The following is a 25,624-nucleotide window of genomic DNA, read 5'->3' on the forward strand; positions in this document are numbered from 1 at the left end:
TGTACATGTCAGTCTCACACTCCCCAAGATGATTGTGTCTTAGTGAATCACTGACCTCTCCAGCTGAGGGACCGCTCTTTCTCAATACCCAATCACCTCTGACAGGAATCCAAGGCTAGACAAAGAGAGGTTTGTTTTTTTTCCTAGTTAGCTTGGTGCTATATGTAAAACAAATCAGGGAATATTAGTTAAGCAAGATTGCTCCTCCCACTATGAGTCAATAAATGTTCTGTTCTGCATAATAAGTGTCAGAAAGTATTCTAAGAGATTCATATATATTGACTCATATTGCTCCACACCACATCCCTTTAAGGTAGGTGCTACTTCTGTTATTACCATTTTATAAATGAGAAAAGTGAGACCCTGAGGGGTTACGAAACTTGTCCAAGGTCACATAACTAGTAAGTCTCAGAGTCACGTCAAACTCAGGCAAACTGGCTCCATAGTCAATGCTTTCAGCCACAAACACAGATTCCCTCACTCATGGCTTCAAGTTTCTGAACTTGATACATTTGGATTAACAGGAATGAATTTCAAAAACACATAATTGAGTGAAAAAATAAGATATAGAGAGACAAGTACAGTTCAAGTCCACATCTATAAACTTCAGAAATACTCAAAACAATATCATACATGATACCTTTTAAATTGGGCTTCCCAGGTGGCGCTAGTAGTAAAGAACCCGCCTGCCAATACAGGAGGTGGGAGAAATGTAGGTTCAATTCCTGGGTTGGGAAAATCCCCTGGAGCAGGGCATGGCAACCCATTCTAGTATTCTTGCCTAAAGAATCCCATGGACAGGGGAGTCTGGTGGACTACAGCCCAAGGCGTTGCAAGAGTTGGACACGACTGAACCGACTTCATGCACACACGCAGGCACGCAGGCACCTGGGACACACACCAAAATCATTATAGTTGTTACCCCTGAGGAAGAAAGGATGCTAGAATAGTGCTGGGGGTAGTTCTAAGTGATTTTAATTTTATCAGTAGTGTTTGACTTCTTCAAGAGAATCTGAAATACATAAGGCATAATGCTAATAATTTGCTCATGCTGAGTCTCAGGTATATTAGTGTTTATTATATTAATCCTCTGGCCATTTCTGTATTTTAACCTTAAAAACAAACTACACATATTTTACCTCCTCTTTCTTCTTGTGCCCTCCCAATTCCAATTTTGGTTGAGATAACAGAATCCAGAGTATTGCATCTTGGAAAACAAAATCATAATGATGATCCACGCAGGGCTAGAGCCTAATGTAATCTACAGTGAGTATATTTCCAATTTGATGAAAATAAATTAACAATCTATTAGAACTTCAACTGAGCACATGTAAACAAGCACAGCATCAAACAGTAATTATCAGAGAACCCAACCTAAAAAAATATGGAGGAGAGTTTGTCTCTACAACATACTTGGCAGTCTCTTCTAGAATAAGGACAAGGCTAACTAAGAATGACACACTATAGCTAGACACTAGACATCACTGGTACCTTAATTAGGATAATTTTTGCACAGCTATTATCTCCCTTAGTAAGAATGAGTTATTTTAGAACAGGGTTCGTGTAGCCATTGACTGGCACATGGTTGGGTCTCATTAAATGCTGGATGAATAAACATGGAAATGAAGACATGTTCCATAATATAGTTGATTTAAACACTACAAAATATTCAACTGTTTGAGCAATAGGGTGGTAAATGAGGCTGAAGCTTAAAATTCTTGTAACTGGATACATAGCACTTTAGGGGGATGTTAGTGATTTATATTCCCTTAGATAAAAATCAGAATTTCCCCTTGTCATAGAAATTCCTTTGTTTTCAGACAGACTACCTTGTCAAGCCTTTCCAACCATACAAACATGTCAACTTCCTAGTCTCTGTCACTATAAAATTGCTTCAACCATTGAAGCAGATGCTTCTATCTGAGATATATTTCTTCAGTAATTTAAATAGGATATATTTTGAACAGAACCAAGTTCATGCAGAGTTAAAGAATCCTCCCCTACATTTACTGTGCAAATTTCCTGTGCAATTTGAAAACCATTGTTCATTCTTAGAAGATCTGTCTTATTTGTATAAATTGTTTGTGAGGCAAGATCCTGCAGGACCGATGCACTCTGCAATCTACTTTGAAAGATACATGGTGGAAAGGTATGCTACCTAGACTGATATCTGTTACTCCTCATCTGGTATTATTTAAAATGGAATAACCCAAACATTTGGAAATGTGCTGATAAGTACCACGATTGCTCCTCTAGACCAGGAGTGGCCAGAGCATGTCTTAAGTTAGGAGTGTTTCTCCTAAAGGACACACATGCTTCACTCTCAGCCACCATGCAATAAAATACCAATGAGCCTTGGAAGAGGACTGAATTGAATACCCTTATTCTCTCTCTGAAACCTGAAGGAGTAGTTCCTAGTCCTGGGGAAAACAAAGAATATCCATTATGCAGAAGATTAGATGTCATCACCGACTCAATGACATGAGTTTCAGCAAGCTCCAGGAGCTGGTCATGGACAAGGAAGCCTGGGGTGCTGCAGCCCATGGGGTTGCAAAGAGTCAGACATGACTGAGCGACTGAACTGAACTGAGAGATAGGACAGGAGCTAAACAGAGATGACCAGACAGCTCTCGCAAAGAAGGACACAGCCTATGGACTTTCTGAGCGGTGATAGTCAATGTAAGTCTATAGATTTCTTGGCAGTGCTATACACCTCTGCTTTCCTCAAGAATTCAGTAAATTATTCTGAAGCCCCACAGTCTGGTTTTCTTTAAAATTTGAAGAGAAGAGTAACAAAGCTCTCAGTGGTTCAGAGTAAAGAATATTGACAGATATCAAATGAATACCAGGACATGTTTATAGAACATGGAAATATTCCTCAATATTTCCAAGAAACTACCTGGTAAGAGAAATACAACAAAGGAATAATAATAATTTTTTAAAAAAACAGCAATCCACTGAAAGAACCTAGCTTCCAGGACTTGAAAATAAATTAAAATGAATTTACTTACTGCTAAGGAGGTCAGGAATTTTTTTCAGTTACACTGATTCTACAGTATTAAAACATTATGTGACTTTCAGTTGCTTCCTGTTTGATCTTCTAAATAATCTACCAGCACAATAGAGTTAAAACTTGAGCAACATAAACTATTAAGAATAAGTGTTACTATGTTTAATTCTAAAAATTCAGTTATCAAAAGTCACTTAAAGAATTTCATCCAAATTACCTGTTATAGCTAAATTACTCTGCAATATCACTTTACATTTGTTTCTATGGATGAAATAAAACCCAGAATTTTCCTTAATGCTGTTCATATTACGATATTTATTAGTTTTAAGAAAACAAACTGGAATCTTTGCAAGTGAAATTGGCTAGATACAGATTCCTATTGCTTTTTACCAGAATAAAGGCCTATCTTGAACAATAAAGAAAATTATACATACAGATCAAAATTTTAGATATATTCTAAGATTGAGTATGGCACACATTTTTTTTTACCTTAAATTCAGAGAAAGACTAAGACAGGATAAATCACAGACCAACAGCATGTATTTGGTATTTTATAATACCAGGAGAGGGACAAAAGGAAAGACAAAGCAGAACAGGAAATACTAAATACCGAATTTCACAGGCTAAGAACCTTACAGATACTAATGCATTTAATCTTTAGACCAACCCTATAAATTCAGAACTATCATTAAGCACCATTTTGAGACATATGAGACACAGGAAACTATCACACAGAGCCAGGAAAATATTATATGGCTGTTAAAAGTGTAAGTTACTTAAGGATATAGGGACATATCAACACCCTTAAAAATAGTTCTGTCTTTGAAAGTTACATGCTACGAGAGTAAATTTTTGCTCCCACTTTTCACATTCACTTTTGGTCCACAAAAGGTTTTTTGGCCTTCTCCAGCAAATGGGAAGAGAGTCTATGCCCTTCCATCTACCCTTCTCACTCCATTCCAAGGAAGAGGAAAAACTTATCTGATTGCTGAGAGAAAAAAATGGGGCCAGTGAAGCTTAGCCTGTTGTGGGATCTACCTGCTCAGAGGCTAGACATATTCTGAGCTGCCAGGCAGGCACAAGTAGCTCAGGACCCAGACCTGACTTTACAGGTAAATGTTGGGAACCAGGTGGTGCAGTGGTAAAGAATCTGCCTGCCAGTGCAGGAGACACAGGAGATGTGGGGAAGGAAGCAGCAACCCAGTCCAGTTTTCTTGCCTGGAGAATCCCATGGATAGAGGATCCAGGCAAGGTACAAGTCCATGGGGTCACAAAGACTCAGACACGACTGAGCGACTAACACACACAAATGATTAGAAACAATGCAGAAATGCACAAAGTTCCAAAGAATTCTCCTTTCCCACCGTCCCATAAGTATCTCTCTCCTACTATTAACTGCTGCACTACTTGCTAGTAACCGCTTCTTGTAATTCCTCTTAGAAAACAATATTTGCCAAATATTTAGATATGAGTATTTCTTTCCATATTTAGAATAACTGTTTAAGTTCATGCAAAAAGAAACAAAGAAGGCATATAACTTGTGTGTGATAACTTGTGTTTTTAAAACTCACACACCAAGAAGGGAAGGGGTTATATCAAGGTTATAGTTGTGTAAGTGACTTTCTTATTCTACAGAGACTACATTTTCAGTTTCCTGCTATGAGAAGAAAACTGCATAATCTAAAACATGTATCACTATATAGTTTTTAATTATAAAAGGAACATATTTCCATTAAAATTCAAATAATATAGAAATATGTAAAGCAAAAAAGCAAGTCTCTGCCATCAAACTCCCTAAAGGTAACTGCCATTAACAATTTTGAATGCACACACACACATACACACACACACACACACTTGCATAAGTGCACAGATATTTTAAACAGAGATACATTTATAAATTCAAATTTTTTCAGGAGAAAATAAATTTACATAGACATATAAATCTTCACCTGGATAAAGCTTGGTTCTCTAATCTGTATTATATAACTATAAAGAAAAATGCCATTCTGCCTAAACTGTACTGGTGTCTGGAAGCCAAAGGCCAAAACTAGTGATTGATGTTCGTTTTTCATACCATGGCAGTTTAAGAAACTATACCACCAACCTTTCACATTGTTTTTCACAATTTCCAGGCCATCCCCTTGCACCAGGCTGGCACAAAACATTACTGCCTGGAATTCCCAGTTATTAACCTGGCTCCAGACTTTGGATAGCTGGAATCAAAGGCCCATTCACTACCTCCAGTATGAGTTACTTACAGAGTGCTAAGATGGGCAGGGGATAAGTGGTTCATCACTCTCATTTTGAGAATGGCTTTATAAAGACTTTATCAATGTTGTCTACCCACATGTTCCTCAGTGCCAAGGTCAGATACTGAGCCAACACAGCGATTCACTGATTCTCAAGTTCCTCCAAGTTAAGCAAATAATTAGTGCTTTAGAGAATGATCCAGCTAGCAACTACCCCTCTCCCCTCAAAAAAGAGATTCATTTTGTGCCACTAAGTTTTATTTAAAGACCATGCAATCGAATCCCAGCTGGCTTCATTGAAGCAGCAACGTGGGCAATCAGTGACACCAACTGCAATGCTATCGTTTCTATAAACAGTAATGAGAGGGGGTAGGATGGTACTAGAAGCTTATGTATAAACAAGAAAGATCATTTCAGCAAGAGAGACTTGTCTTTGCAGATTCACAGGATCTTTCTGATATTCACCCTAGGAAATATAAATACCCTGCAACACTTAATGGAATTAGAAATAATATTCAGACATGACATTCATAACATTGTACAATTAAAATAACATAGTGTAAAGGTAGCAGTTTCATTGACTGAACTGTACAAAGGAAAGCTTCATTGTTTTAAGATATTCCAGGGAAATTAAGAGAACAGACCTATAAGTATTCCCAGAATGTCTCTTTCTAACCCTGATACCAGAGAATAAAACTTGCACCTTTCTTAGAAACTGATGTGTTACATCTGGGTGTGAACAAATGGACTTGGGTTGAGGGAGGGACAAAGAAGAGGCATAACACACGTAACTAGGCAGGACATCTGAATATGAGCAGTTACAAGTAGGCTTGAATTGAGTTGTAGGCTAACAAATGCTTTTTCATAACTGCTTCTTATTTTTATTCAAACACACTCTTCCAATAAAATAAACAGAGATACTATTCTTCTCCATTAGAGCCCCTATCTGTCCCACCCAGCAATACCTTTTGAACTCTTAAATGTTTTAACAAGCTCTGGGAGATAAACACAAAACCCAGGAAGAATTAATTATTCCTTCCTTGGGATCAGGTAAGAGACTGTTAAACTATCATAAACTGATGCTCCCAGGCACTCCACTTTGGGCATGTATCATATACTGCCTAATATGGCAGTTCTTGCTTGTCCTTCTCTCTCTCTCTCTGCTGGGTTTCCTGTGCCTACCACAGAGCCTAGCAGCAACTGGTATTCAAAGGATGTTTGCTAAAAAAAAAAAAAAAAAAATGGCAACCCCTGAAGTCAGAGACATGTTTCTTTAACTTTCATTCCTAAGATGGATAAAGACAGGAAGAAGGGAGGGGTGCCAGCTGTGGAGGGCTATTTGGCATGACACATACATTCTAGGCTTCCAAAAGTCTGACTTCACTCCACTCTCTTGCTTTACTTAACCCAAGAGGCAGGCAAATGGACTGCTGCTCCATGACCCAGATGGAGCATTCAGCCCAATTCCTTCACCATAAAGTACTGCCCTGGTTTTCTCCACATGCACACAGCTCTTAGTTTATAAGCTGAGAGAAAAATAATTTTATTTGCATTTTCCTTTGTCTGGAAAAACTGCAGCAGAAATGAGAGCTGCCATGTTAGCACTGTTTTTCAAGTAATGCAGCTAGTTCATTTCCAGGAACTCAGGGGCATTAATAGGTATTACAGTTTCCATAGAGCAGAGTAAGTACAAAGGAGCACCGGAGTCCTTAAGCACCTTGCAAATAAAATACCACTTTGAAAGAATAATCTCAAATATCAGTGGAGCTTCACTGCATTTTGGGGAGGGAAGATGAATATCATTTAAGAAGCAATGTACTCACTAGTCTCAGAACAACCACTAACTTACTGCTGCTGCTGCTGCTAAGTCACTTTGGTAGTGTTCGATTCTGTGTGACCCCATAGATGGCAGCCCACCAGGCTCCGCTGTCCCTGGGATTCTCCAGGCAAGAGTACTGGAGTGGGTTGCCACTGCCTTCTCCACACTAACTTACTAGTTGACAAAACCCCATACTTTGGTACGCTAAACTAATTATTCAAAGATTATGAAAGGAAACCAATATATCGATTTATTATATACTACAGATGGTATCATAGAGAAGTTAAAGTGATTGATTAGAAAGAATCTTAAACTGAGCCCAATAATCCTCCATTAAATTGTATTATGTTAAACTCTACTGCCTTACTATCCATCAGGATAGACCAGATAACAAATGACCTTAAAAATCTAAGTTATTTACAAAGAGAAGTTTTTAACTTCTCTAATGTGCTAAATCCCCACCAAGGGTCACACAGTCCTATTACTACAGACACTCAGGGACACAGACTGATGGAAGAACCACTACCTTGAACATCATCAGAAGGTCAGAAGTAGAGAGAATTGTGCTCTGGTTATTAAAGCTTCCACATGGAAGTGAGGTGTGTCACTTCTGTGCATGTTTCCCTAGCTAATACAAGTCATATGACCACACCTAAGTTCAGGGGAAGGTGATAATGCCAAGTATCCTGCAACGTGCCCAAGAGAAGAACCCAAAATACTGGGTAGACAGTGGTAATGCCGACTACATAGGCACTTAGCAAATTGCTTTTTTAAAGTACTGCAAGACAAATGAACTAAGAATAAGCACTAAGTTTTTTAATTTAACACTGAAGATGTCATGTAAAAACAAAAATCCCTTTGAAAATGAAAGCCATAAAAAACAATGATCATTTTGTATATTTTATGTTTCACATTCATTTTACCCACTGGAGCAGTATTGAAACAGTGAAGAATTTTAGACTTAAAACATAAAAACCTGCTCAAATAAAGATTCTCTGACAAAGGTACCTGTAGTCAAAGCTATGGTTTTTCCAACAGTCATATGAGAGTCAGTGTGAGAGCTGGACCTTAAAGAAGGCTGAGTGCCAAAGAACTGATGCATTCAAACTGTGATGATGGAGAAGACTCTTGAGAGCCCCAAGGACAACAAGAGATCAAACTAGGCAATCCTGAAGGAAATCAACCCTGAATATTCAATGGAAGGACTGATGCTGAAGCTGAAGCTCTAATACTTTGGCTATCTGATGGGAAGAGCTGACTCACTGGAAAAGACCTTGATTCTGGGAAATATTGAGGGCAGGAGGAGAAGTGGGCAACAGAGGATGAGATGGTTGGATGGCATCACCAACTCAATGGACATGAGTTTGAGCAGACTTCAGGATATGGTGAAAGACAGGGAAGGCTGGCATGCTGAAGTCCATGGGGTAGCAAAGAGTCAGACATGGCTGAGTGACTGAACAACAGAAAGTAAAGGTAGAGTGGAGGTGAAAACAGCTGCATAATGCCATCTTTGTAGGGGATCGCTTCCTGGGAAGTGAACCAAAAGCAACAGTCACTTTGCCATGGAACATTCTTTCTTGAATCAGCTGACTGTCCTGTACAGGAGCTAAAGCCTGTACCCCTTACACACATACTCCCTGATGCAACCTGACTCTAAACGAGCAGTCTCAATTTAGATGTCAGCACTGTAGTTGAAAGGAAGGGTCTGCCTGGGTTTCGGTTGTGTGTTTTTATCAGGATGGATAATTATTTTTGCCTAGTATTTCAATACCCCATCAAGGCCACCTGATGTGGGTGGACAGTTCAATCTCTAGACATTTGATAATCCTCTACGCTATCCGGCTGAGTAGTGCTAATTGACCAATTATCACAGAGGAGTGATTATACACAGAAAGAGAGAAGACTAAGATTTGACTTTCCGGAATTGCTCAGGGTAATAAGACAGGCACATTGCTTCCCCTGGCTAGGTGTGCGTGCATGCACACCCACACGCACACACGTTACTACTACTACCACAGGGACCAAGTGCCAAAGTGCTGCTATCCCCTGTCAGGCTGATGCCCACTGGAGCTTTCTCAGGGTCTCCTTCTGAGGCATCAGAATGGTCTTTCCTGGGGAAGTGATGACAAAGCTGTAACCTTAACACCCCGCTTTGACAGAATTCTTCTGCTTTCCTCTCAAGTAGATCTTGAGAGAAATAGGAGTAGGCATTAAAGCTCTTGTTTTAATCTCTGAGCTTCCACTTCTTTGTAAAAGTCCCAACTCTAGAGGAAAGTGAATCTGCTTTACTCACCCTTTAAGCTGAAAATATAGTATTTTACCAGGTTAATAAAAATGCCATATAGTCTGAGCAGAATTGTTTAAAATTTTAAATGTATTACCTGTCTTTTAACATATAGGCTCCCATGAAAACAAAAACAAACAATTTTTATTTTGAGAAATGGAAAAAAAGAATCATAACTGACTGGAATAGCCTTAAACAATCTATTTAATCTTGTCCAAGATTGTCTTCTATTTGACATTTTATTCTATCTCCATTCTACAAAAGTACAAAGGATTTATAAACAAATATAATGGATAAATTAGACAATGTAATAATATTTGATATTGTAGAAGAAAGATGAGAGTAATAAAATGTTTTTATTATACTAAGAAGCTCAAGAATTAGTGATAATTATTTTGTATTTTCTTAATCCTACTTATCAAATAAAACCTAAATAGAATATTAAAATATTTATAATTTCAAAAGTTCAACAATCAGGAGAATCTTTAAACTCTTATAACAAATTATGTTACTTTTTTACTGTGGCCCTTAATCCCTCAACTGTAAAATGATGAGGCAGAAGTAGCTTGCATAAAACCTTTTACTCCATGTTAACATGGCTCAAAATATTACTGTATTTCTCTTTTGGTAAGTTTAAAAAATTAAAATTGTGCACTCCAGCTCTATTTATATAAATTTGCTCTATGAAAATGTATCTGATGTCTTCATTTTGCATTCACAAACTGGGCATAACATATCATGTAGAATTGCTCATACTAACAGTAAAAGTCACATGAAAGAAATCACTTTAAAATGGAACACAATAATAATACCTAAAATATACTGAGCATGTTATACATGGTACACTCAAAGTTCTTAGCACAATGCCTGGCATATAGTAAGAACTCAATAAATCTTTGAACGTGGGAAATTGTTAGTCACTCAGTCATGTTCCACTCTTTGTGACCCCATGAACTGCAGGCCGCCAGGCTTCTCTGTCCACGGGATTCTCCAGGTCAGAACACTGGAGTAGGTATCTGTTCCCTTCTCCAGGGGATCTTCCCAACCCAGGAATCAAACCCTGGTCTCCTGCATTCCAGGCAGATTCTTTACCATCTGAGCCACCAGGGAAGCCCCAATAAATCTTTAGCTGTTAGTAATTCATTTAATCTTTACCCCAACCTATGAGGTAAGTACTATTATCAAAGTAATTTACATTTCTGCAAGGTCATGTAAGTTATCCAAGATTATAAATTAATAAAAGCCACAATTCCAACAGAAGCAATATAGTGTCCAGAAACAATCACTTAGCAATTCTACACGTACCTCCATCTAGAGAAAGGGTATAAAAGGGACCTTCATCTTTACTTGTGGCTATACCCTTCTACAAAAATTCCTCTAGAGTGACAGTTCCCTAAATAACCAAACACCCCACTAAATCACAATGCATATATAAAGTGCAACAGTTTTCATACGTTCACATGTTAAATCTAGGATTCAGTAAGAAATAGGAAGCAGGCTAGAGCTATCATTATTCCTACTTTCTTCAGATGAAAATACTGACTTTGAAAAATCCTCAGTAATTTTATTGAAACTGCTTTATAACTGAGTCTTCTGACTCTAAGTCTCATGATTTTGCAACAACCTATGCTTCTCCATCACACATATTATCACCTCTGTTTGGATCTGTTACCATTTGAAAGACTGATTCTGTATGTAAATAAACATGTTATCTATTTTTACAAGAAGTCTTTATAATACACCATATATACCTTAAAATTTTTCACATCTAGGAAATAAATACCCAAGTTATAGTCTGTTCATGTTTTACTTCATGTAGATAAGGAAAATTGAAATAATATTAACATACATCTCTATTGGCTTCCTGAAATATGTATTCAAAACATAAAACTTCAACATCAAGCATGTTCATTTAGAATACAGTGATTTGATATTTTTCAGCACTTATAAATATGGTGGCGAAAGTTAATGTCTAAATCATCTTCTGAACTGAATAAAAGTCAAGATATGAGATCTCACAGCTGATTTCATTTCAAAAGTGTATGTTCTCATACTTCACATATAAAGTATCTAATTAATTCTTTTAAAAAGTTTTATTTTTCATTTACAGTGGTGAGGAAGCAGCAAGTCAAAGTTTTAGAAAGGATGAATGAAACCTATATATATTCTAATCTTTCCAAATATAATCTTCATAGCTCCAGTACAGACTGAAAATAGGTACTTAACCAAATGAATCAGATCCACCAGAATAACACATGAAGTTTTAAACCTGAACCCTATTATAATATTGTTAAATTTTTGAACATTAAAGTTACTTGGAATTAATGGACCAAAAATTATTTTACAGAGGCACGTGTTTAGATAGGAGCACCTTTTCTCTCTCCTCACATCCCGCCCCCATTTTGTAAACAGAAAATCAAAAGACACAAAATTTGGGTTAGCATTTGCAAGACTACTAGACAACCCCCTTTAAAAAGAACTTATATCATAAAAAAGAGAGAGATGGACAATTGAAAGTGTGGTAAACAGCTCACTTCATTTCCAAGGCTTCAGCAGAAAAGAATCACACTTGGTTGTAGATGTGTTTTTTTTTTCTTTCATTAAAATTTTTCATCGTTTTTTCAATATCGCAGGTCATTAAAAGGGTCTGACTTTCTTACTTTCTCTTCCCGAGCTTTTTCCTGAGGGACCTAGTCGGCTAAACCCAGATGTAATTGGGGCTCTTTTGTTTCAGCATCAGTTCAAAGATTGCTCGATCTCCAGGGCAAAACGTACTCTCTCTGACGATGGCAGTATGTCTACTTTCCAGACAAAACAAGAACAATGAAAGATAACCTGCGTCGCCAGCCACCTGTTTAAAAGTCCCCTCTCCTGTCGAAAGCATCGGCAACTTCTCAAGAGGAGACTTTGAGCAACTCCAAGTCGCACGCCGCCCTCGCAAGTCACAAGGAGAGAGCCGCGAGGAAGTGCGAAAGCAGGTCACTGGAAGCACCCCTCGGAAAGAGACCCGCGGGTTCCAGCTCAGGCGCTGGGCGACAGCGAAAGCGTTCTATAAAACAAGGATGACTTCAGGGATTTAAGAGGAGGGGGGAAAAAATTCAAAGACAGAACTGGCGACGGGGCCATGATCTCACCCCAGTAAGGAAACGCCTTCCTTCCATCATTTACAGCGCTGATTAAAGGAGCAGAGGGGGTAGCAGAGAGGGGACCAGAAGGAAGGAAGAGGGCTGGCATCTGCAGGACTGGGGCTAAGGAAAGAACATTTTCTCACCACTTAGGCTGCTGCTGGACCTCAGGCTCCTTCCACAGAGACACTGCAGCATATGCACTCCTTTCTTCAAAGAAAGCTCAAGAATCTTCATGGAGAAGCGCGTGTGCGGGGTTGGTCAACTCCCCGCCCACCTCCGCTAATTGTCCAACCAAAAGGCGGCCTGCCGGGGGAAGCCGGGTCCCACATCCATGGTGCGCGCGTCCCGGGCGCACAGCGGTTCGCACGTCTGCCCGGTCGGAGCCGGGGCCCGGGCCGGGGCTGGGACTGGAGCGCGGCGGGTGCGGGGCCAGGGCAAGGCTGGGAGGAGGAAGCGCCTCCCGGCTGGGGGCAGCCCTCGGGGGAGCGGGAGGCGCGGCCACACCCCAGCGGGCTCGGCCGTGACACTTTGGGACTTCCCCCAAGGAGGCGGCGAGGCTGCGGGCAGGAGCGCACCGGCTGAGCGGAGGACGTCACCGTGGGTTGGTGCCCCTTCCAGGTGCGAGCGCCGGGAGGGACGAGGGCGGGATCCCCAAGGGCCCTGGCACCCTGTCAGCTCCTATTCTCCGCGTCGGGCGGTGAGTCTTGGGCGTCCTCCTCCCTGGGTGCCCCCGCCGTGCGAGGCGGCGCGGCGCGGAGCGGAGAGGGGCTCCCAGGGCCGGAAGGCAGCGCTCCCGCGGGCTGCGCGCGGGCTGAGGGCGACTCCGGCGTGGGAATCCGGCGGAAGGGAAGCGCCCGCAGGAAGGGCTGGACCCAGGAGGCTGCCGAGCGTCAGAAGCGACTCGGGGAACAGGGGGGTGGGGGTGGGAAGGCGGGGATGTGGAATGAAGAAAGCTCTAGGGTTCGGGCGCGCGGAGAGAAGGGGTGCCTAGGCGTGGGCGTCTGACCGACGTTCTGTGACCTTGGGTAAGTCCCATACCACCCTGGGCGTCACTTTTCCCCTCTGTAAAGCAGGGCGGGGAAGACGGTGCAGAATAGAGAATTGGCAGCTGCTTGTTGGTCCCCTGGCTTCCCAATCTCCTGGAAAAGCTGAGCACAGGTGCCATGGGAAGGCGGGTGCAGGTGGAGTAAGGGGGGCTAGAAGGGAAGGCCATCGTACAGAGGCCTTCCTGAACGCTGTAAGGAGAGGCAGGTGAGGCGGAAAATCTGAAATCAATAGCAATGTTTTACTTTGACGCAATATTCTGTCAGGCTCTGTCTCTGCCAATTGGCCCCAAAGATGACCAGGGAGCTTCCCTGTAGTTCTAAAGGTCTCGATTCCCCCCCCCCCGCCCCCCACCACAGCAACAACTCCTTTAACTTTCCCTTTTCTTTTCTTTCTGTTTCTTTTCCCTCCCCTCCTTCCTTTTCCTTTCTTCCTTCCTCCCTCCCTCCGGGCCTCCCTCCCTTCTCAGAGGCTATCAGCGCCCTTTTGGAAGTCTGATGAGTGAGGCACCAGGAATGCTGGTGTTGCTACCAGAGTCCATCCTATCTGGAATGTCAAAGTAAGAAGGGACCTTAGAAGACACAGCAATACAGCAAGTGGTTAAAAGCACAGACACTGGCAACAAGCAGCTGAAGTGAAAATTCCTATTAACTGTGTGACCTTGAACAAATCTCTTAACTTCTTTGTGCCTCGGTTTCCATATCTCTAAAAGAGTTAATAATACCGTAGCATCTATATCTTGTACCCTTTATTGAATGTTAAAAAAAACTCAATACAAAATAACTACTGTAATAGTGTTAGCCATTATTATTACATAGCTTCCAACCTATAGGGTTTTCCATCACTCTCACTTTCCCTTGAATACCAGCATCCATTCCAGTGTCTATCTCTGCTTGCACAGTTCAGGTAATAGACTCACCAACTCCCCAGGTAGTTCATTGCACAAAACCTATTCTAAGATTTACCCTGACGTTGAGCCAAAAACTTATTTGACTTTCTTTCTACCCATTGCCTCCAGGCTACCTCGCACTAGCTGGTTAGCTCTTCCCAGCAAGAGAGTGAAAAGTATTTTCATCACCCCTTTCCTCTTTCTCTTCTCTAGGCTGATCCTTCATAGCTCCTGTGGGTTTCCCTGGAGATTGAAGCTTAAGGTTGTAGTTGCCTGGAAAAGTTAAGTCTCTTCCTCTTTCCTCTCAAAGGTGATGGAAGAAAGCCAGAACATCAGGAGGGTCTTTTGAGCCCTCAGCCACTACTGGCTTCACATTCTCTTTCAGAATTGAGCTCCAGGCAAGGTCATTTGGGGTGGTTCCAAGACTCAGACAGATATGTCCAGGCCTACCTTCCTGTGGGGCTTCCCTGGTAACTCAGCTGGTAAAGAATCCGCCTGCAATGCAGGAGACCCCGGTTCGATTCCTGGGTCAGGAAGATCCCCTGGAGAAGGGAACGGCTACCCACTCCAGTCTTCTTGGGCTTCCCTAGTGGCTCAGCTGGTAAAGAATCCACCTACAATGTGAGAGACCTGGGTTCTATCCCTGCATTGGAAAGATCCCCTGGAGAAGGGAACGGCTACCCACTCCAGTATTCTGGCCTGGAGAATTCCATGGACTCTATAGTCCACGGGGTCTCAAAGAGTTGGACATGATTGAGCAACTTTCACTTTTCACTTTTTTTCACCTTTCCTGGTAGCTCAACTGGTAAAGAATCCACTTGCAATGCAGGAAACCCTGGTTTGATTCCTGGGTCAGAAGATCCTTGGAGAAGGCATAGGCTACCCACTCTAGTATTCCTGGGCTTCTGGTGGCTCAGAGGTAAAGAATCCACCTGCAATGTGGGAGACCTGGGTTCTGTCCCTGGGTTGGGAAGATCCCCTGGAGAAGGGCATGGCAACCCACTCCAGTATTCTTGCATGGAGAATCCCCATGGACAAAGAAGCCTGGCAAGCTATGGTCCATGTGGTCACAAAGAGCTGGACATGACTGAGTGACTGAGCACACACACCTTCCAGTCACTCCTTAGTCCCCTTGTTGAGTGCAATCACCCCAGTTCTATGGGCTCCACAGTCCTGGAAGAACTTGCTAAAGCTGGAGAGGTAATGAGCCTCAGGGCAATCTGGGCCATGGCCCTTGTCGTTCCAATCTCTGTGGAGATTAGTGAGAAACTTGGCTCATCTGGGGATTTTACCCGTAGAAATTCCCCATGGAGGGAGAGATAATTAGCAAAAGGAAAACATCTAAAAATAGTCCTTCCTGCTGCAGCAGAGGCAGAGAGCTTTCCGGTAGAACTCTTCTGGTCTGGAACCCAGTGCCCAGAGCTATTTTATACTTTAGGAGAGAAAAGCTATTCCTTGAAACGTAGCAAAAGAATGGGAACTTGAGGAAAGCGAGCAAATCACTGTCTGATTTAAAACACCCATGACCTCTGGAGCATCAGTTTTCTTATTCACAATAAACCTCTCTGCCTACCTGGCAAGGTTGTTGCAGGGATTCAATGAGATGAAACATGAAAGAGCCTTGATGATTCTAATTATCTTCGAAAGATGGAGTGCTCTTGTCAACTCCCCTGGGTTCTAGGTGCTTCTTGATGGTCTAACATAGTGGCTCTTTTACTTGATTATAGAAAAGCTTTCTATGTGAATCTTTTGTCTCCTCAACAGAACTATAAACTTTTAGAAAACAGGGCAGGAAAGCCAAATCTGTCACAGTTAACATTCAGATGGTTGGCTGTCTTGTTTCAGTGACTGTCACAGTGATTCTCATGGCCAGGTATACTTAAAACAAAGAGAGCAGATCATCACAGTAGTTTAAAAAAAAAAAAGAACTGGGGAATCACACTTATAGATTTGTGTGTGTGTGTTATTGAACTCTCAAAAGAGTTCAGATTAAACCAAAGAAAGCATATAACATTTCGATGCAAAATATTTTCTTACTATATAACATGGATATTTGACCAAAGTAGGTATAAAAGAGAATTGATCAGTGGAATTGTATTACTTGGACTTAGCTTTACAAAAAAATAGACTTTTGCCCTTATCAGATTTTCATGTACATGCTTGTTAAAACAGCTGCTAAGGTGACATCCAGTTTCACAGTCCAGTCAGGCGTATCGATGCAGGCTTCCTAAAGTATATTGGGCAGATCTTAAGAAGACTGCATTTTTACATATACTATAACATCCAAAAGCAAGACAAAACAAGCAAATAGCAGTAGCCAGGAAAGACGCACATTTTAGTCTAACCAAAACTTGGAAATTTTCTACTTTCTGTGTATTATTCCATAAAGCGAAGTGAAGTGAAGTCGCTCAGTCGTGTCCAACTCTTTGCGACCCCATGGACTATAGCCTACCAGGCTTCCCCATGAGTGGGATTCTCCAGGCAAGAATACTGGAGTGTGTTACCATTTCCTTCTCCAAGGGATCTTCCCGACCCAAGGATTTAACCCCGGTCTCCCACACTGGAGGCAGACGCTTTAACCTCTGAGCCACTAGGGAAGCCCATTATTCCATAAGCAAAAGTCAAATTTTTTACTAGCAATTATATTTTTAATTTTAAATTAAAGAGATGTAATAACCAAATTTTAAATTATAGTATCTGTCTCTAATTAAAAATTTTTAAGTTAGATATTCTGTTTTCTTATTGACCTTGGACCAACTCTAGCAGGTGACTCACTGGTGTAATTTCAAAATGAAATCATTAATTACTTTCTGAGAGGGATTGGGAAATCTGGTACATAATTATAAGTTAACTTATTTAAATTCTTAGTATCTATATTTTTCATTTTATAGAGTTATTTACTCACAGTTTGTAAAAAGTTAATAATTATATGAGGAAATTCTGAGATTTGTAAGTGGTAATTTATCTAAAATATTTCTGTTCATATTAAACATTGGAATCTGTTGACTCTTGGCATCAGCTGTTTAATTAATTAATGTATTTATCTGTTTGGAAGTCTACATTGAATCAGTAATAGCATACTAAGAATATTGCCAGGCCTGAAAAACTTTTAATGAGTATATTTAGTGGCAAAATGTCTACCAAAAGAAAAGCAACTGTATTTAACAAAGAAACCAAACCAAACCATAAAATGAAGCATGAAAACCAGTCTGATAGTTACTGTAGTATCTTTGTTCTATGATATATGTCTAGACCACTGACTGCCAGGGTAAAAACTTGGTCTGCATCTCATGTCTTTAGAAATACTCTCAAATCCAGTTTTGATAGGCAAGGCAACTGTCAGAGACTGGATCTTTGTATCTCCCTAAAATTCATATGTTAAATTCTCACCCCTAAGGTATTGGGAAGTGGGATCTTTGGGAAGCTTAACCCTCATGAATGGAGTTAGTGCCCTTTTGAAAGAGATCCCAGAGAACTTTCTCTCCCCTTTCACTATGTGAAGACACAGAAGATGGCTATCTATGAGCCAGGAAGCAAGTCCTTACTACTACTGGATCTGCCAGTGCCTTGATCTTAGACTTCTTAGCCTCTAGAACTGTGAGAAATAAATATTTGTTGTTTAAGCCACCTAATTTATGGTACTTTTGTTACACCAGCCTAAACAAAGATAGCAACAAAATCAATCTTATTAGATGTGACAAAAACAGTCATTGGCACCACACATTTTTTAATGACATATATGGCCTTTGACTGTGTGGATCACAATAAACTGTGGAAAATTCTGAGAGAGATGCGAATACTAGACCACCTGACCTGCCTCTTGAGAAACCTATATGCAGGTCAGGAAGCAGCAGTTAGAACTGGACATGGAACAACAAACTGGCTCCAAATAGGAAAAGGAGTACGTCAAGGCTGTATATTGTCACCCTGCTTATTTAACTTATATGCACAGTACATCATGAGAAACGCAGGACTGGAAGAAACACAAGCTGGAATCAAGATTGTCGGGAGAAATATCAATAACCTCAGATATGCAGATGACACCACCCTTATGGCAGAAACTGAAGAGGAACTAAAAAGCCTCTTGATGAAAGTGAAAGAGGAGAGTGAAAAAGTTGACTTAAAGCTCAACATTCAGAAAACAAAGATCATGGCATCCAGTCCCATCACTTCATGGGAAATAGTTGGGGAAACAGTGGCAGACTTTATTTTTCTGGGCTCCAAAATCACTGCAGATGGTTATTGCAGCCATGAAATTAAAAGACGCTTAACTCCTTGGAAGGAAAGTTATGACCAACCTAGATAGCATATTCAAAAGCAGAGAAATTACTTTGCCAAGAAAGGTCCGTCTAGTCAAGGCTATGGTTTTTCCAGTAGTCATGTATGGATGTGAGAGTTGGACTGTGAAGAAGGCTGAGCACTGAAGAACTGATGCGTTTGAACTGTGCTGTTGGAGAAGACTCTTGAGAGTCCCTTGGACTGCAAGGAGATCCAACCAGTCCATTCTAAAGGAGATCAGCCCTGGGATTTCTTTGGAAGAAATGATGCTAAAGCTGAAACTCCAGTACTTTGGCCACCTCATGCGAAGAGTTGACTCATTGGAAAAGACTCTGATGCTGGGAGGGATTGAGGTCAGGAGGAGAAGGGGACGACAGAGGATGAGATGCCTGGATGGCATCACTGACTCAATGGACGTGAGTCTGAGTGAACTCAGGGAGATGGTGATGGACAGGGAGGCCTGGCGTGCTGCGATTCATGGGGTCTCAAAGAGTCAGACACGACTGAGCGACTGAACTGAACTGAACTGAACCATGCTATCAAATTAACTACTAGCATTATTGAACTTTCACCATTTTTTTACCCTAAAAATGCCCTTTTTCTGTTCCAGGATCCAGTTAGATTCCACCTTGTACTTCGTTGTGTATCCTTCAGTTCAGTTCAGTTCAGTTGCTCACTCATGTCCGACTCTTGCGACCCCATGAATTGCAGCACGCCAGGCCTCCCTGTCCATTACCAACTCCCAGAGTTCACTCAGACTCACATCCACCGAGTCGGTGATGCCATCCAGGCATCTCATCCTCTGTCGTCCCCTTCTCCTCCTGACCTCAATCCCTCCCAGCATCAGAGTCTTTTCCAGTGAGTCAACTCTTCGCATGAGGTGGCCAAAGTACTGGAGTTTCCGCTTTAGCATCAGTCCTTCTGAAGAACACCCAGGACTGATCTCCTTTAGAATGGACTGGTTGGATCTCCTTGCAGTCCAAAGGACTCTCAAGAGTCTTCTCCAAAACCACAGTTCAAAAGCATCAATTCTTCAGCACTCAGCTTTCTTCACAGTCCAACTCTCACATCCATACATGACTACTGAAAAAACATAGCCTTGACTAGACGGACCTTTCTTGGCAAAGTAATGTCTCTGCTTTTGAATATGCTATCTAGGTTGGCCATAACTTTCCTTCCAAGGAGTAAGCATCTTTTAATTTCATGGCTGCAGTCACCATCTACAGTGATTTTGGAGCCCCAAAAAATAAAATCAGCCACTCTTTCCACTGTTTCCCCATCTATTTCCCATGAAGTGATGGGACCGGATGCCATGATTTTGTTTTCTAAATGTTGAGCTTTAAGTCAACTTTTTCACTCTCCTCTTTCACTTTCATCAAGAGGCTTTTTAGTTCCTCTTCACTTTCTGCCATAAGGGTGGTGTCATCTGCATATCTGAGGTTAGTGATATTTCTTCCGGCAATCTTGATTCCAGCTTGTGTTTCTTCCAACCCAGTGTTTCTCATGATGTACTCTGCATATAAGTGGTCTGCTTCAATCTTCAGCAGTCCCTCAGTCTCTCCTTGTTTTTCAGTACTTTGAAACTTCTGATAAAAATTGATCAAATATTTGTGGAATGTCTTTCAATTTGAGTTCATGTAATGCTATCTAAATGATTAGTCTGCCTTTACTGATTTTCAGCAAGAATGCTACAGAAGTGATGTTGTATCCTTTTCAGGACATCATTATCAAGAGCTGTGGTTGTGGTTGGTAGTTTAGTCACTAAGTCATGTCCAACTCTGCGACCCCATGGACTATAACCTGCCAGGCTGTTTTGTCTATGAATTTCTCCAGACAAGAATACTAGAGTGGGTTGCCATTTCCTTCCCCATTGGATCTTCCCAACCCAGGGATCAAATCCATGTCTCTTGCATTGCTGGTGGATTTTTTACCGACAGAGGCACCAGAAAAGCCCTATTAAGGGCTACATGATGTCAACTAGTGATATTAACATTAATCACTAGGTTAAGATAGTGACTGCTAGGTTTCTATTCTGTCAAGTTGTATTTTATTTTCATTTACAGTTGATAAATATCTTGAGGAAGAAACTCTGAAGCTGTGCTAATATCTTGTTTCTCCTTAAACTTCCATCCACTGATGTTAGCATCCATTGGTGGGTCTTACTTGTAGTAATTATTACTGAGCTATTTTCCTAATAGTGGCTTTATATTTCAAGATTCTTTTTATTGTAATGGAAATTCTTCTGCAAGAGCTGTCCATTCTCTCCCACTTACCTATTTAATCAATTATTTATTCATTACAGTGTGATCTGAGGAATATTTATCTATAGGTTATAATCTAATGGGCTTCCCTGGTGGCTCAGACAGTAAAGAATCTACCTGCAGTGTAAAAGACCAGGGTTCAATCCCTGGGTTGGAAAGATCCCCTGGAGAAGGAAATGGCAACCCACTGCAGTGTTCTTCCCTGGAGAATTCCATGGACAGAGGAGCCTAGCTTGCTACAGGCTATGAGATCACAGAGTTGGACACAACTGAGAGGCTAGTACACATTTTATAATCCAATATTACCTTTATTTATTTTGTGACAAATTGTTTCAGCTTTAGCCTTTAGGAGATACTTCTAGTTGGCTCTGGTGTCTTTTTACTAGAAGTTCCTTAATTTTCTTGCATCACAAGATATTCCAAGTTTATCTTTTATCTTCTTTTATTGGAATTAGACTCCAATTAGTCTAATTCTTTTTATTGGAAAATAGTATTTATGAACCAAACTCTGGGTGCTAAGTGTGCCCATTTTTACAGGGGTGTCATTGATCCTAGATTCTCTCAATGGAGAAAGCTAGGAAATATATGCATATAAACAAACCCATACATACACATACAGAACATTTATTTCTATATATATGTCCCCCTTTAGAGACATCTATATGTAGAATATCTATGTGTAGATGTATCTATATGGAAATGTATAATAGATAGAAAATAGAAAATAAGTATAGATATAGATGACTAATATGTATGATTGCAATGCATCATCACAAGTTTCATTTTAGTCTTTGCCATTTCCTTACTTGTAACTTCTTTTCCCAATAGTGAAAAAATTGTATTCTTTACAGTATATTCACTTATTCATTCAACACTCGTATACACTTAAAGTAGTTACATAATTCCTATCCAGAGTAACAGATTTAATACTACAGTACAGTATGTATGCACATTTGTTTGTCTTTAATCTTATATGGTCAAAATATTATTTTTGATTTGGCTTTTGATAGATTTTTCTTCTCCATTCTCTTTAATGTAGTTTAGTTATTAATTTGGAATCCAGTTAGATTCATTTGTCTTTTCTTATCTTCTATATTGGTTGATTTTAATTATTAATAAAATTAATTATACTTAATTACTTTATTATTTGAGTATGTAAAACCTGCTATGTTTTGCTATGGTTCTAAGAGTCAAAGCTACAAAAAAGCATACTCCAATAAGTTTTACACTCTCATCCCTCCTGTCCTATCCCCATTTCCCATTTCCCCTTCTTTCCACTCCTTTTCCAACAATCCCTTATAGGTAACTGATCTCTTTAATTTCTGATATATGTTCCATAGGTTTCTTTTGCACAAAAGGGCACACACTGTGCTATTTTGTGGCACTTAGGTTATTTTCAATATTTTTCAATTACAAACATTACTGCAGTAAATAACTTGTGTAGCATTTTCATCAGAGAAGGCAATGGCACCCTACTCCAGTACTCTTGCCTGGAAAATCCCATGGACGGAGGAGCCTGGTAGGCTGCAATCCATGGAGTTGCGAAGAGTTCGACACGACTGAGCGACTTCACTTTCACTTTTCACTTTCATGCATTGGAGAAGGAAATGACAACCCACTCCAGTGTTCTTGCCTGGAGAATCCCAGGGACGGGGGTGCCTGGCGGGCTGCCATCTATGGGGTCGCACAGAGTCGGACACGACTGAAGCGACTTAGCAGCAGTAGCAGCAGCAGCAGCATTTTCATGTTGCTAGGGGAATATCTTCAAAATAGATTCTAGAAATGAGAATGCTGAGTCAAACAGCAAGTGTGCAGGTAGTCTTGTTGGCTACTACTAAATTTCCCTTCAGAAGCTTGTGGCGGGGGGGCCAGTCCCTCCCACCAACACACTGCAGCAGCAGCTATGGCCCTGCCGAAACAGGAAGGCTGATGCTTCTCACTTGGGAGACACCCCCTGGAGAATCTGGCTCTGGTGACCAGGAAGGATTGTGCTTCTGAGCCCCACAGGACATCTCCTATAAGGCCATACCTTCAAGAGTGTAAGCGGTAGCTGATTTACCTGATATATGGAAACAAGCAGAGAGAAGTGGCAAAAATGCAGAGGAAGTGGAATATGTTCCTGTTGTATTGAAAGAAGACAAAACTTTAGCAAAAGAACTACATGAAGATAAGCAGGCTACCTGATAGAGTTCAAAGTAATGGTCACAAAATGCCCACCAAACTCAAAAGAAAACCAGATAAACTCCATGAGAACATCAACAAAACATAAGAAAGTACCAAAGCGAAGTGACAATTGAACAGAAAAATGCACAACAGCTGACTGGATGAGGTAGAGGGACAAATAAGCATGCTAGAAGATAGCAGTAGAACCCATCTAGACAGAGACCAGAATAAAAAAGAATTTAAAAATGTAAAGATATCTTCAAGGTTGTTTGTGACATCATCAAGCAGAATAATGTTCACAGTATAGGGTCCCAGAAGGAGAAGAGAGATAAAAGGCCTAGAAAAATTATTTGAAGATATAGTGACTGAAAAGTTTCTTAATCTGGGGAAAGAAACAGAAATCTAGGTCCAGGAAGCCCAAAGAGTTCCATTAAGATGAAGCCAAAGAGACATGTACCAGAGACATGTTATAATTAAAATAGTAAAAGAATAAAGAGAGAATCCTAAAAGCAGAAAGAGAAAAATTTTATATGTAAATGGGAAGCCCCATAAGGCTATCGGAAGATTTTTCTGCAGAAACTTTATAGGCAGAGGGAAGTGGTGTTACTGAAAAGGAAAAGCACTGAAAGGAAAAAAATTCAAATCAAGAATGCTGTACCCAAAAAGGTTAATATTCAGAATTGAAAGAACAATTTAGAGTTTTCCAGATAGGCAAAAGATAAAGGAGTTCATTACCACTAAACTAGCCTTACAAGAAATGATAAAAACTTCTTTAAAAAGAAATTACAGTAATTATTAATAAGAAAAAATGAAAGTAAAAACCTCACAGGCAAAAGTAAATAATGATAGTGGATCGATGATGTATAAAGCAAGCATGAAGGTTAAAAGACAAAAGTAGTAAAATTTAAAATATAATAATTAGTTAAGGTTTACATAAAATAACAAGATGTAAAAATGTGTCATCAATAGTATAAAATGGGAGTGAGGGCAGAGAATTAATATACAAAGCTTTGCTGTGCAGAACTCCAACACTTTGAGACCTCATGGACTAGATAGATCCCACCAGGCTCCTCTGTCCATGGGATTCTCCAGGCAAGAATACTGGAGTGGGTTGTCATTTCCTTCTCCAATAAAGCTTTGAAATGTATTCAAATTTCAGTTGCTACCAAATTAAAACAGTTATTTTTAAAGAATATTACATGTGAGCCTAACAGTAACAACAAGGGAAAAACTTACAGTAAATATACAAAAGAATATGTGAAAGAAATCTCAAAATAACACTAAAGAAAACCACCAAAACAAGGAAAGAGATAAAGAAGAAAGGAGCACAGAGTAACTACAAAACAGCTAGAAAACAGTTAACAAGATGACAATAGTTCATATTTATTAATAATTACTTTGTAATGGGTTTATTCATCAATGAAAAGGCAATGAGTGGCTGAATGGGTAATCAGCACCTATCTGTCTGTTGCTTTAGAGAGACTCACTCTTAAAGTAAGGACACACACAAATGTAAAGGGATGGAAAAAGACATTCCGTGCAAATTTTGTCCATATCAGACAAAACAGACGTTAGAACAAAGACTGTAAGAAAAGTCAAAGAAGGGTATTATATAATGATAAAGGGATCGATGTAGTAAGAAGACATATGATTTACAAATATGGATGCACCCACTATAGGAGGACCGAAATAGAGAAAGAAAACATTAATACTTATGAATTTCAAGGAAGTAATGTTTGCTTATTTATCAAAACTCATTACCAAAATAGGGTCACATTTCCAAATAGGTGTCCTCAGTCCTAACACATGAACACTTCTCTGATCCTAAAAATCCCACAGATTCTTTCAGACCGAGGACAAATGCCACAGTGCTCTCTCTGGAAAATCTTCTCCGATGTATCCTCCCCTGTTCCTCAAATCAATCACAGTTTCCTTTGAGCTCCTAACACACTATAGTCCCTCTACCATAGAATTTATCTTATTCTGCCTGCAAATGTATATATTCCCTAAGAGATTATGGGCACCTTTACCTAGACATTTACGTATATCTCTCTTTAATTATTTTATATCTTAGTACTTAGAACATGTAATAAGTAATTTATTTATTAAATATTGATGTAATAAAATGAATGTTTAAATTAATACCAAATATTAATGTCTATTAATATGGATGAAATGAAATAACATAGAGACTGTTACTGTGAACTTTCCATTGGGGAAAATATTTTCAGCTGTACATTAAATTAGAAAACAATAACCTACAAATAATTTAAAGATATGAGCAATGTAAGAGATATAATGCACTTTTTAAACATGTGAAAAGTCATAAGAGTCACTCATAATAAAGAACTACAGGGGAAGAGATCAAAATAATGGAGTGAGAGGACACTGAGCTCATCTCCTCCCATGAACATATCAAAAATACACCTACACAAGGAGCAGTTCTCACTGAAAACAAACTGGAGACCAGCGAAAAGACTCTTCTACAGTCAAGAC

General features: G+C 40.0%; 1 protein-coding gene across 2 annotated transcripts in view; it reads right to left on the reverse strand.

Moving 5' to 3' along the window:
- Window positions 1-25,624, reverse strand: part of FGF12 (fibroblast growth factor 12) — a 613,455-nt gene that overhangs the window by 403,173 nt on the left and 184,658 nt on the right. Inside the window, exon 1 of one of the 2 annotated variants that reach the window (XM_040253362.1) lies at window positions 12,637-12,818. The exons of the other annotated variant lie outside the window; for it this stretch is intronic. Within the exon in view, the coding sequence (XP_040109296.1) occupies window positions 12,637-12,727 (91 nt within the window). The 5' untranslated portion in view covers window positions 12,728-12,818. Of the gene's footprint in view, window positions 1-12,636; window positions 12,819-25,624 lie in introns of those variants that run through there. 2 annotated transcript variants of the gene reach the window in all.

The sequence above is a fragment of the Oryx dammah genome, unplaced genomic scaffold (genome assembly GCF_014754425.2).
Source record: "Oryx dammah isolate SB20612 unplaced genomic scaffold, SCBI_Odam_1.1 HiC_scaffold_2, whole genome shotgun sequence".
NCBI classification, from domain to species: domain Eukaryota; kingdom Metazoa; phylum Chordata; class Mammalia; order Artiodactyla; family Bovidae; genus Oryx; species Oryx dammah.